Source organism: Myxocyprinus asiaticus, chromosome 6 (genome assembly GCF_019703515.2).
Source record: "Myxocyprinus asiaticus isolate MX2 ecotype Aquarium Trade chromosome 6, UBuf_Myxa_2, whole genome shotgun sequence".
NCBI lineage: Eukaryota > Metazoa > Chordata > Actinopteri > Cypriniformes > Catostomidae > Myxocyprinus > Myxocyprinus asiaticus.
In genome coordinates, this window is record NC_059349.1 from 37,220,163 (window position 1) to 37,234,569 (window position 14,407).

The 14,407-nt window shown below is 37.1% G+C and overlaps 1 protein-coding gene across 1 annotated transcript in view; it reads left to right on the forward strand.

Annotated features, from left to right (window-relative positions):
• Positions 1-1,626: 1,626 nt before the first annotated feature.
• The window catches only part of LOC127442208 (laminin subunit gamma-1-like), a 79,629-nt gene continuing 66,848 nt past the window's right edge, over positions 1,627-14,407 (forward strand). The window contains exon 1 of the mRNA XM_051700058.1: positions 1,627-2,292. Coding sequence (XP_051556018.1) covers positions 1,926-2,292 — 367 coding nt within the window. The 5' untranslated portion in view covers positions 1,627-1,925. The remainder of the gene's footprint in view (positions 2,293-14,407) is intronic.

Genomic DNA, 14,407 nt, shown 5'->3' on the forward strand with positions numbered 1-14,407 from the left:
AGCCTGTTGTTATGTGTTTTTGTAGGGATAATTTGAACAGCTTTGTTAGTCTTGTAAAGCATAACTTTTCTGAGCTGCTTCCAACAGAGCTGATTTTATCTTATGTTAGAAAGATGTCAATTAAAGCAATTAATCAGTTGAAAACACCAGAGTTCTTTGATCACCAAGTAAAACCCTTTGATTAAATCATAATTGCATTATCTTAAGGAATGTCTTAACTCAATCTGATGATGACCATTCTGCTTGCTGGCAATCTGAGACACTCATTAGGCTCATGCAGAGTATCAGGTACAGTGTCTTATCTGTTGTATCAGCACACATACCATTTCAGATAATATAGTACTCCAGGCCTCACTTTCCAATCAATCCACAGAGTATGCTAACTTGAACTGTTAATATACCATACATTGAGAAAGGAGGCCAAATACCAGCATTTATCTGGTTTATACTGAGTTTTGTGGGTAATTAAGCTGTGAACTTTGTTATTTTTTTATTTTTTATTTTTAAATTTATTAAGGTTTATTTTATTATTGTGGAAAATAATTTAGTCTCAGACATATTTGCTTTCAATAAATGTGCATACTTCAAAATTCTAAAATTATCTTTCTTGTTAAAGTCTCTGCTGAAAGATTTATGCTCCACCTGAACGTTTTTTAGAACGAAAAGGTGTGGGGGAACCTTTTTTTTGGGGGGGGGGGTTATATATTAAATCTTTGAAACACTGTTGGTAGAATATTACTAAACAGTCCACAAAAACGTAAACGCTCAGCAATTTAAAGTTTTCGGTTACACCCTTGCCTGGAGTAAATATAACCTTGCTCTTTGACCCCACTGCTAATAATGCAACAGCTATCTTCTCCTGGTTATTCATAGCACTGGAGATTCATTCAAAAACTATGTCTCTTTGAAGATACAACTAGAAAAATTTGAAGGTAGAGGTCATAGAAATGTTTACATTGAATAAAATGTAAGTGTGCTTGCATTTCTCATTTGGACGGCTTCTAAGGAGTGATATTGTTTTGATCTACGTAATAAAGAGCTTCTATGTAGATCTGTAACAGCATTCTTTGTTCTTTAATGTCTTGTTGATTTTTATTTTATTGTATATTGCTCATACTAATATTTATATTACCATAGCTGACACCTTATTTTATTTTATCTGTCATTATTTTTATTTATATAAAAAAAAAATCACCGCTTTTATTCTGTATATTGAAACAATCATGTCAATAAAGTACATTAATACTGAAATTGAAATTGCTATTACAATGCTTTTTACTTAATAAAGTGGTGTGGTGAATCAGACTAAAATTCGTTTCTTCAGAATTGTTGATGACGAATTAAGGCTTAGTTTCAAGGGCTAAATATGTCTGTTTATGAATCGCTTCGTTGGGAATGTATGAGGTATGAAATTCTGTCCCCGCCCACTCCTGGAGTTGACTGCGAAACTGACCATTTGGAAAAGGCAGAGACCACGCCCACAACACGTACGCCACGCCCATCACGTATCCCTGTCCAGTCGGACATGCCTTGTTTAGCGGGGTCGGCGGTCCATCAAAGCATCCTTCAGGCGGAAGTAGAATTAGGGATTTTTTTTTTTTTTGGAAAGTTCTTTGACTTGCGCACTAGCTGCCAGGGTGTTGTCGGACACAGTTCCTTTTCTCCAAAACTTTTTTTCTTCCATGGCGTTGGTTAGTAAGCGGTAATAAAGTGGTAAGTCGCAAGAGAGAAGTCGAGAGCAACGAGGACTTTAAGACGTAACGGTCGCTTTTTTGGGGGGGAGAAGCCCACAGTTTTCCGCATGATTTTATTTATAAATCTGCAATCACGGTAGCTGGCGAGTTGCCGCAAGCTTTTAAAGGCTGCTAGGATTTAAGGGATCAAGACAGTGAAGGTATTTGAAGTCGCATTAACGAAAGGACACAATGTTGCTACTTCACTTTTCATTATTGACTTTGTGGGCAGCGTGCAGTCATGGAGCAATGGATGAATGTATAGGCGAATCCAATCGGCCTCAACGCTGCATGCCGGAGTTTGTTAACGCCGCTTTTAATGTAACCGTGGTGTCCACCAACACTTGTGGTTCACCCCCTGAAGAGTACTGTGTACAGACCGGGGTTACGGGGGTCACAAAATCATGCCACATTTGCGACGCAGGAGACCCCAGGCAGCATCACGGCGCTGCTTATCTCACCGATTACAACAACCAAGCGGATACCACCTGGTGGCAAAGTCAGACCATGTTAGCAGGCATCCAGTACCCGCACGCCATCAATCTGACCCTTCACCTGGGTAAGCATCTTTGTGTTCGTGTTTGTTTTCGTGCTGCACGAGGAGGAAACCCTTTTCTTTGCTGTCATGGAAACGGCGCACGAGCGCAGTACTTTTATGTATTGTGCTCTCGTGCACTCTTTGATTAGCACTGAGGTGAGACATCTGGCGCTTTTAGTTTCCCTTATTATATCAATAAATCACAACACCCTGTCCTGTTGGCTAAAGGCGTTTTCAAATCTGCCACTCTGGGCGATAGTCACTCTTCCTTGTCCTAACTAACATCTCTGCAACGTTCTGGGAATGTTAGTTTATTGTTATAAAACAAAAAGAACGTTAGTTGTTTCCCATGAAATAACCAAATGGGAACCATATTCTAACAATATGGAAACGTTCTGTGTTTGCTGGGATGGCTCAAAGCTACTGTCTTATTCTTGAAAAAATAGTACATTTAAAGGAATATTTCGGGTTCAATACAAGTTAAGCTCAATGGACAGCATTTGTGGCATAATATTGATTACCACAAAAACTAATTTCCACTCATCCCTCCTTTTCTTTAAAAAAAAAAGCTAAACCTGGGTTCCAGTGAGGAACTTACAATGGAAGTGAATGGGCCCCATCCCGTAAATATTAAAACACTCACTATTTCAGAAGTATAGCTACGACACATAAACAAAATGTGTGTTAACGTGATATTAGTGTGATAAAATCACTTACTAACCTTTTCTGTGTAAAGTTATAGCTGATTTTACAACTTCGATGCCATGACGATGTTATGTCAACAAACCCTTAAAACCATAAAAATGACTATTTAAACAACTTTAGAGCTCAAATTATGTGTGTTTTAACAGAAGAATTAATGTAAGTGCTTTTATAAAATTATAAGCTTCACATTTCTGCCTCTAAACCCTCCAAAAACTGGCTCCATTTTACTTCCATTGTATAAGTGTCTCACTGTAACTTATATTTTTGCTTTTTTTAAAGAAAAGGAGGGAAACGTTTTTTTTTTTTGTTTTTTTTTTTTGGTGGTAATCAACATTATACCACAAATGCTGCCGATTGAGTTCAACTTTTATTGAACCCGGAATATTCCTTTTAATGCACATACAAAGAGATTTGATTTTGATCTTATATTGGCAAAATTATTTTATTTGTTCATGTTTTATCCCCCTGGTGCATGAATTATGAAATCACATAGATGTTGTTTTTATTTAAAAACAAGAATATAATCATTTTATTTTTTTATACCAAAATTATGTTTTTTTAGAAAGTTACACATCTGTCTACTGCAATAGATAATGGTAAATATTTTAAACTTGTTGTCCAAAATATCCAACAATGACAGTCAGACAAAGGACAGTTATATATAATTTTCTGGGTAAGGGTCAAAGGAAAGCACCCATTGTGGTTTGGATGGTACCTCGCACCCTGAATGGTTGAAAATTGCTTTTAAAGATTTATTGCACATCATGTGTTAATAGTTAAATAAATAACATGATTCATAAACACTCGAGCACAAATGTTGAATGTAGTAATCAAACTTAAGAACAAACCAAATTGCTTGGAAAATCTAATGTCCCCAGATGGATTTTACACAATTATTCATACAAAAATAACCCTCTGTTATGGACTTGGCATGGACTGGCCCCTCTACTAGGGTGAAGTTGTGTGCATTACACGAATCATTGAATTTCTGCCAGCCTAAGCAAAACGAATGGGTTGCAGGAGGAGGTTGTTGGCTGTGGGAAAAGAGCACCAACTTAACTAATTAGTAGGGTTCCAGCAAGCTTTGACCTATGCAGCCTCTCATACCTAAGTAAAAGACTACACTACCGATTAATATTCATCATAGCCGAATGGAAGTAATAAGTATGTGTTAGTAATCAGTGTGTCAGTAAGACATTTGCTTTTGGATAATGAACCAGGAAGTGATTTCTCTTTTAATGTCCCTATCACGCACTTGACTAATTAGAACCCATTTGCTAGCACATAGCCTATACCAGGGCCGTTCACTCAGTCTTCTTTACTTCAAATTAACTTTAGTTCTTTTATGTTGATTTAGATTTTTCTTGTTGAAATGGTGTGAAAAGTGTTTTGGTACACGGTTTTCAGGCTCCTACTATATTTTAGGCTGTCTGCCTTGATTATGTGCTCCCTAACTGTAAGTATTAGTAATAGTGGTGCTTGCAATGGAAATTTAGTTGCAAAAACTCCCCCATCTTTGTTCAGACAAACAGGTAGTCCCACCCCAAACTCAAGGCAATGGTTGAGCCAATATTAAAATGTCCAGCCGGGTCAGGCCTCTCAAACGTATTTCAGTTCCATTAAGTTTTGCAGTAAATTACACGTTTTACTGGGCTGGGTAAAAATATTGATTTTCAGATTAAGCACAAACTTTAACTGAACAATCCCAACATTGATTCTTAAAATCCCATGATCAATTTTGAAAGTTTTATTCAGTTTTGAATTGTGTTAATTATTAGGGTATATTTTTTTAAATAAATAGCAAGTGGACTGACTAATTTGGTCCCTATTGTTATTTTTTTTTAAATTTTTTTTTATGAATATCTTCGCCATGTACAATTTTAAGGTTCCCTATATAATTTACAGCATTAATTGTGAGATAATTTCTTTCATGTTTAAGCCAAATGTACAGTATAAATGAGATGTACCCAAATGAATCAGAATTTAATCAAATCAAATCAAATTTGAATAGAATACCCAGCCTGAAGATTTCTCTTTTAAGGATTTGTCAAGGCCTTATCTAGTGTCTTGAGAATGTTTGTCCAGTGATTTTGCTTGTGAGAGCAAAGGCATCCTGAGTGACAGATACACATCCTAAATCTGTAATTACCCAGCATTGATGGTCACTAATGATGGTCTGAAATGGACATACATACATGCACACACTCACACACATCATCTCTTTTGTACCTTGTACAAAGAACTAAGGCTAAAATCTCACAGTTGTTCATTTGTGTTTATTTTATATGTGCTCTGCAGTTCTTTCTCTTTTTTCAAAGCGACTCAGTAGGTGGGAACCCACAAGAAGTCTGGGTCTCAGCCATAAGCTTTTATTTTATGTGCTTTGATGGCTTTTATGTTTATTCTGCCTTCGTTGGGATGGTCGAGGAGGAAGCAGGCATGTCTTAACTTGATGATGCTCAGAGTTCAATGAGAGCGGGGAGATTTGGCCTGGCCTAGCAGACTCTGAGGGGGTGAGGAGAGATGAGCAGGGAAGATTTAGAATTGAGCAGTTCTGTGTCCCAGAGATCAGATGTGATCATGGACGTCTGCACTCTTTCTTTATTAGCCAGTTCTGGCTGGCCTTATACCCTCAAAGAATGTGATGAGACTGAGAAACGTGAATCATCAGCCAGACCATGGCTAATGAAGTCTTGGAAACATAGGCATCTGAACTTGTACAGGCAAATAGTGTAGTGGTTTGAAGAAAGGGAAGGTTAATGTACTATTTTTGGAAACATAGGCATGTTATTGATGCTGCCTGTTTTATATTGGCCTAATTAAAAGGCAGAAAGAGCCCATAGGGATTGTGATCATAAATTAGGTACATTGTGTCATACTGTGCTCTAATTTGATCCCCAGTATTCTGTAAGAATACATTTCAGTTAAGAGGCAGCTTTATTATCTTTAACAAAAAAAAAAAAAAAACAGTCTTGTTTGGAAAAAACTAATCAAAAATACTTTTTCATATCTCGATATTTCATATCGATCGGCCACCGTTCAGTATCGGCCGATATTCACATCCTATGACTTGATCGGTAATTTAGCCGATCAGATAAACCGATCGCTCATGTTGCAAAAGACACGTGGCTCCTTCAAGACTTGAGCAGTACATTCATGGCAGCATGGAGTGTGGGGAATACTGGCAATAGTGCTGTAAGACAGCAAACTTGATTCAGCAGTTAAGAACGTTGCAGTGGGAGAGGTATGGCAAATATGAAATTCTTGTGTACTGTACTGTTAATGTGGCGTTTCACACGTGACAAGGCAAAGGGAAAACAGTGCGAGCTGTGAAACTTATTATCGTTCATGGTTGCAGCTTCTCAGTCTCTGCCGGGAATAGGCATCTCAGTAATAATGCGAGTAACAAGATGTGGTGTAATTCAAACATCTATGAATATTAAATATATCCCGATTAAATGGCATTAACAATATAGCACATTTGAGTTCTGAAACATGCGCTCTTTCTCCACTTTCTTTTCATCTCTTGCCTTCATGAGAGAGCGCGTGTTCCCCTCATTAAAGTTCAAGCAGCAACAAGTGAAAAATGAATTATTAATACAATCATTCAACTAAATGAAAAGGCGGGGAAGGAATTTATAAATATAATAATTCTTTATACAGTATTAAGATACCATAATATAATGTATTAAATATAATGCAACAATAAAATAGAAATAAAATAAGGAATAATAATAATTATATTAAATAATGACAATTAATCAATGTCACATTAATTGTACCTATGGATTATCAGTTTGTCTTCAGTTTGACACTAAGCTTCATTTTTTTTTATAGGGCTATCTCTCTTAATATAGAGAATATTTTGTTAGCCTATACTTGTTTTAAAATCTTTTTGAATAAGCATTTAAACTTTTTTGTCAGCAAAAACTAGGCAAAGTGATATTACTGGGAAGAGGAAAATTCTATTAAAATTGACAGTGTGCAGAAAGCTTACATATAGCCAGTTATGACAAAGATCTTGATAAAAGGTGAAATGATCGGTATCAGGATCGGTATCGGCCGATGAGGTGACAAGAAGATAGGTGATCAGTATCGGCTGTAAAAGTCCTGATCGGAGCATCCCTTATCACAAAATGTGAAACATTTACAGTCCATCTTCATTAAACATGAAAATGCCATTAGATGAAGGTAACACAAGACTGTCCTGAGAAATTAATGACGTTAGACATATTTAAATGATACCAGTAAACGCTTTGGTGGCCAACAAATACTAAAGCTAAATAATAATGAACTAAACTGAAGCAAGAAAACACTGAGTAAACTAAACTGGAATGACAAATTGAATATAAAATAGAAACAAAAACTAAATAATCTCAATCTATAATAACCCTGTTAGGTTTTTTTTTTTCACATGTCATCAATATTACATTTAACTCACTGAAACCTCTTTAGTTGATCTCTAAATAGATTGAAAGACATTTAATCTCTCTTAACCAGACTGATCTCATGAAAATTACGTGACCGTGGCAACATTTGGTGAGAATGCAGGTGTCTTTTGGGAGCTATCAGTGCATTGTGTGCATGTAAACACATACATGCACTTTAAAAGTTTGATTTCAGTCTAATTAAAACAATACTTTATCTTTGTAAAAATATCATGCAAACACTTTAGTCCAAGTGAAAATTTACCAGTCCGATGTTTGCGATGTCAGACTAACATATCTCGATAAAGTGGTTGTAGCGTGGCCTCGTCCAGTATGTATACACGTTAATCGGACCACTATTGACCTCGACGTTTTAAAGCATGCGATAGGTGACACACTGCATGTATTCCTCAGCTGACGTCCTCCCTTTAAATAATTGATTATGCATTGTGTCATGTATACTTAGACACACCATTGAAGACTGTAGCTTGACTATGCAAAAACCTGTAGCATGATTAGAACTATGCATGGAAATGTACTAACTGAGGTGTATACAGCATAAAAAAAGCTTGCTTCAACTACGCAGTTTTGCCAAACTGTCTCATTGTAGCTTGTTATTGAGCAGGCATTGTGTCCATGTTTCTCTTCAGAAATTCTTGAAAGGACAAAATGGATTTCAGATAATGGTTTTCTTCAAAATGCTCAACAAATTGTGGATGGTGAGAATTTCCTTTTCATCTGATAAACTGCAACAGACGGTAATTCATTAACTTGAATTCGTGAATGGCCCTATTTCCTATCGTGCCCTATTTCCTCCCTCACTAGAAAGAAGGAATCCACAGTGCTTGTTTTCGATTTCAGTCCTTATGTGATCAAATTGTGCACAAATAAGCTACTAAGGCTACTACAGACCCTAATGGCTGTTTTCATTTGCTTTGAGCTGGTAATGCAGCAAAATTCATATGCTGGCCTCATGTCTGCTTTACAGGAGCTGGCCTTCTGTTTTCCAGAATACGCAACACTCTCAGAGTTGCACTCTTAATACTGACTTCCTTAAAGGTTGCCATAAATAATTTATCAGTCAGGAAAAGCTTGTTTTACTCAGAGATAATGGGCATTTAGCATACAGTATGTTAAATAAGATGACCAAATGACCCTGATTTACTTGACAAGAGCCAAAACTTTGGAGTTGTTTTCTTCTTCTCTTTGTCACTTTCCCATCTCCTCTCTCTTTTTTCCTCAATTCCTCGAATGAGGGGAGACAATGAGTGCTAGTAGTGTGGGAAAGGGAACAGCCTAATGGTTCCTGGGCTCAGGGGTCCTTATCTCTCATCCCTCACAGGCTTTTCCCCCAAACTCCATCAAAGAACGTGTCATTTCTGAAAAGGGACCAGATGGTCCAAATTATACCAATCCGAATGTAGGGGGCTGGAAGGAAAGCAAGCTATCTGCTTAGAACCTGTTGTTTTTCTCTGGAAGGTATGATCTCAGTGTAGGAAATTTGTGTTTATAACAACCTTTGCAGTTCTGCTGTTCATGTAACTCCAGTTGTCATCTGTCTATGGCTGCTTTTTTCCCTTTGAGAGGGTATTAGCAGCTCATGGTGAATTTGTTTAGAGTTGCATCATCATAGCAAATTTAATTCAACCTAACAGTGTTTTTCCACTATAAGTGTGAAAAGGCATGTTGTTTCCACAAATTTGCAATGCTACAACTCTGAGAAGGCAGTGACTTGGGCTGTTTGGTGACTTAAATTGTACAGCCAGGCTCAGGATTTGAGGTTTAGACCACCCAGGGTGGACAAAGTGCAGAATCTCCCTCATTTCCTGGTGATAAAGCCATTGTGAGCCTCTAGTCCTGCCAGACTGTCCAAACGTGTAATGAAAAAGCTCACACTGGGTCTACGTTGCTAACGATAGGAGCCATCGGATGGGGAACTGTGGCTTTGGTGTCATTCAAGAGTGCTGTACTGTGAGCCCGTTTGACTGTGAAATAGTGGAATATGCCCTCAGGGGCCACTGTTTGCTGCTCTTGCCATCACTGATTAGTGCTTGTAACAAATGACTGGACCCCATTAAAAGTTAAGCTCTGGAGATTTAACGCTAGTTTGGCATAAATAAGCCTGTCTGCGTAATGGCTGATGGTTTCTACATACCTCCATGGTGCTTTTCTTTCTCCGTGTAAGGTGCTTGGGATCTTGGGAAGCATTTAGGGGTTATTTTCATATCTGCTTTTTATGAGTTTCACAGAGAATTTTCCCAAGTATAATGGAGATTCTTTAAAATATTGGAGGACAAAGTTATTTTGGATAGAGTTCTGTAAATGGGTCCTCAATGAGCACGCGTTTACATGCACATTTCTTACACTGATTATGTTTAATAAGCTGGCAACCTGTAAGGTCATGTAAACGTCTTAAACAGTTTTTCTTTATCGAGGAAAGGTCATAAATGGTTCAAGCCAAAAACGATTGGCACACATAGATTTTTGCCCAGTATCCTGGTTTCACATCGCATTTTAACCCCTTTACCGCCGTGAAACTGGGATTTTGAGCAAAAATCTACATGTGCCAATAGTTTTTTGTCTAAACCATTTATGATCTTATACCCCGATAAAGGAAAACCGTTTAAGATGTTTACCGCCGTGCTCACCAGGTTATCCGATGTGTGCAAGTGTTGTGCACATGACTGTTTGTTTTGACATCAAAAGAGTATAATCCGATGATTTCAAATGTCATATTAACATGGTTTTAATGAAGCAACCAGTGCATGTAGCATTTAACCTGACACCTTGTAAATATTGTAAAAAAAAAAATTTTTGTTGTTGTTGCCTTAAACAGGTTTCCTTTTTAAGGATTTTTGCTCAATATCCCGGTTTCACGTCGCATTTAAACACCATTACTGCTGTTCTTACTAGATTATCCAATGTGCCAATGACCGTTTATGTTTTGACATCAGAAGAGTAGGGCCTATAATCCGATATATTCAAATATCATAAACTGGATTTTTAAAATAAGATTAAGATATTTGTGTGAATGTATTACTGTGTACACTCATTGACTGTGCCCACTTGACCTATTTTTGTATTAATATCCTTAATATTTTTTTGTGAGTTTCTTTCTTCTACTGAACACAAATAAAGAGTATCTCAGCTCTGTAGGTCCTCACAATGCAAGTGAAATCTGAAATACAAAACAAATACAAAAATAATTAGTTTGAATAAGAAAAACTAAGGTCTGATATTAACTGCTTGCTGATAATGATGATAAAAAAATGATGGTTGATACTTATAAGGTCCCCAATACCATATATCACACATCCCTATTAAAAAAAACCTGATTGTATGGTTTGTTTGTTTGTTTGTTTTTCTTCCGATAAAGAGAGGAGCAACTTAGGAATTAGTTGTATTGCTGCTATGATGTGTGTCTTAAGGAAGAATGGAAGCATTCCCACAGTTAACCCTCCTCTACTTAGTTCTCACCTATTTACACGCACTCTGGATGTACAGTATTTGTCCTTGGTCTTTCAATACCTTGAGGCTTAACAGGCTCAATACTCTCAGCTCCACCTGCAAGCAGTGCTCATCTTGTTTGGATTTGGCCCTTCTCAGATGTCTTTGATTGGGCGTGTAGGCATTAAGGTACCAATAGGCCACCTTATTAAAGTCTTTGCAGGTGAGAACATGCATTTAAACTCCAGGCCGGTGATGGCATATGTTTGCAGAAGGCTTTTGTTTCCTTTGGCCAGAGCTGTACTGTCAAATCAGTCATACCTTACTGTTTTGCTCCTTCATCTGATCTGGGCTTGCAGTCTAAACCTGTAATGGAAATGTATTTTAAAGCATGAATGTGACAGCTCAAACACGTGCTTGTTGATGAGGTGAAGGAGACTGTGGAGTGGTTATTCTCACATCAGTGTTATCAGGAGCAGGAAAACACTCCCCTCAACATTAAACGCGTAGCAGATGGCCTTTGGGTTGATCCCAGTATTGTAACCTGCTGCAGAGTTGCCAAAATGAAATGATATCAGCAGTCTCATATGACCTGGTATCTCATAGTTTTGGGTCAGTCAGTTCATGTATAGCATTTAACCTGACATACCTTGTTTTGTTTTTTATTTGTCTTGTTTTTATTTTTATATCAGTAAATACTGAATGTAAATATGACTATAAATATTTTATCTAATATTACTTAATATTTGTAGTGATATTACAGTAAAGTAGACAATACTAATAATCTACTAATACACAGGCTATTATCTAGCTGTCATTTAACTGTGTTCCTTTAAATCTGTCTCATTAATTCAAGTTTCTATGGATCTATTTCGCTTAAATTCCCTCTGAAAGTGGGCAGTGAAACGGCTGTATAGTTTACTGACAACTTTAAACATGCTCTTCAAAACATATCCAATGGCAGGCCCTTCGCTCTGTTATTTTCCAACAAAGAGGTCTTCAAAAGCTTCAAAGCACTGCATCCAGGTATTGAAGTGTGAAACTTCCTTGCAGATTGTCAGTTGCCAAATACAGCTGTTTTCACACATAAACAGAGCTTCACAAGCCAGATGGGATCAGAAATGTTGTTGTTCCAACACAATAAGAAAACTTGATTGTCATTTAGTCTTCAATGGTTCCTCCAGCAAACCGTCATGCTTGCACAAAACGAATGGCTGAAAGAGCTGGTTTGTATTCTTTTACAGTGAAGCATGATTTGAAAGTAGAGCAAACTGAGGTTTACAAAGACATTTCAGGGAGTGCATGGAACAATAGGTCAAATATATTACCTGGTCCATTCTAACTAATATACAATCAAAGTTGTACAATCAATGTTGATTTGTTAATTGCAAAAAAATATGTACATAGAAACTTTGCTTTCATGTTTTTACATTTAAATCAGTTAATTAATAATAATCTGTGGTATAATGCATATTTTTAACTTAAGCATGTTGATACAGTACTTAAAAAAAAAAAACTCACGCAAAGCTGATCTTAGAATTGATTAAAGGTTCGATACGGTTTCAATAGGGTAAAAATTCACAGTTTTCCAATGGCATACGTTCCTTTGTTAAACCTGGATAACATTAGGATGGTCAAACAGCATGCTGTTTGGGGAAATATGTGCTTGTAAAAACAACATGGTGCTCTTTCCTTTGGTGGCTGGGCAAATGGTTGTTTTAGTCCTCTGTACCTTGAGTTACTGTATGGTTTCCTGTGTTATGGTAATCTAAAGTGCATGAAAAATAAACTCCGTCTTCTCTGTCAGAAAATAAAACAAATAATACACTCACTTAGCACTTTTTTAGGAACACTATGGGGCTAATAAAGCGCCCGACGTGGTCTTCTGCTGTTGTAGCCCATCTGCCTCAAGGTTCGACATGTTGTGCATTCTGAGATGCTATTCTGCCAACACACTCTCATGGCGAAATCGTCAGGATTCGTACAACTTTTCTAAATTTGGCTAATTCGTATGATTTCATGTGACTGCACTTCTTTGGATTCCTATGACTTTCACTACAGCCAATGACGTCGCTGGACATCGTTTCCATTGAATACGCGACAATTACTTGCTTCTGACACACAACAGCTTCCTATCATGTTTACACACTCCACTGATTGGTTAAGTTTAGATAAGGGGTTTGGGTAAGGGCATAATATTAATAAGTATGTCTTTAATGCCTTACTTCCGCATTAGACATCCGGGAATTTGCATGTGATGAAGTCATACAAGTTTATGTGAACAACATCGTGCAAGACCATACGAAATAGCTAACTCATAAATGATGTACGACTTTCCATGAGATCGGGTTGTATTCTGCTCACTACAGTTGTACAGAGTGGTTATCTGAGTTACCGTAGCCTTTCAGCTCGAACCATTATGGCCATTCTCTGTTGACCTCTCTCATCAACAAGACATTTCCCTCTGCAGAACTGCCGCTCACTGGATGTTTTTGTTTTTGGCACCATTCTGAGTAAACTCTAGAGACTGTTGTGCATAAAAGATCAAAAATAATGACGTTTTGGCAAGCCATGACAGGGGTTTGATCTTAGACTCTAATTCCAGCTCGTGAATCAGTGCACCAGCTCAGCAATATCTCGCATTGCATTAAACTTAATTTACAGTAGCTTAGTTTATGCCATTATAAATGTTAAGAGCTGGTTTATGGGTAAAGTTGACCCCCTTTTTGTGACTTGATGGGCAGTCTTGCGTTCTGAAAAACATTGAATTGTGAGTCAGTAATGTCCTTAAGTTAACAATTGAAAAGTCTTTCCACATTTGGCTTTGATTATACATTTGACTTATTAATGTGGACACACTCATGTCTGTCATTAAAGGCAAAAGCACATGATGCATCTTGGCTACATGTCAAAACCCTCAGTACTAATTTAGAATTTTCTGATCCATGTGATTGCTGCTTGTCATCATGGCTTGGCTAGCCAATTTAGAAACAATGGTTCAACTAAAAGCAGCGCTTAAACAAAAGTCTATTGATTTCAGCCTTGAAGGATTGATTTTTTTTTTTTTTTTTTACCGAACTGTAGCTTTAGAATATATATATATATATATATATATATATATATATATATATATATATATATATATATATATTTGCTAGATTTCTTATCTTATTTTTTTTTAACCATTTTTAAAATGTTTCCCATATATTCTGCAATATACAGACTGAATACCGATATTCTGTGTTATTTTCTTTGTTTATCAGAGTTGACCAAAGGTCATTTTGGTTTCCGGCACCCAGAAAAAAAATGTTGAGCCAAGATTGTAATCGGAATCTCAGCAGTCACTTCCTTTTGTCTCCCCTGTCCAAACATGATCTCCTCCTGAGGAATTACAAAGCAAATTCTTCACTTAGTTGTGACATTTCTCCTGCCTTTGTGTTGGATAATTGGCCAGAATGCACGTTTGCTTGTTTCTCCAAATGCCCTCCTACACCACTGCAGTTAAGTGGGTTGAAGTGGTAGGGAGAGCTGAAAAACTGTAGGAAAGTGCAAAGATA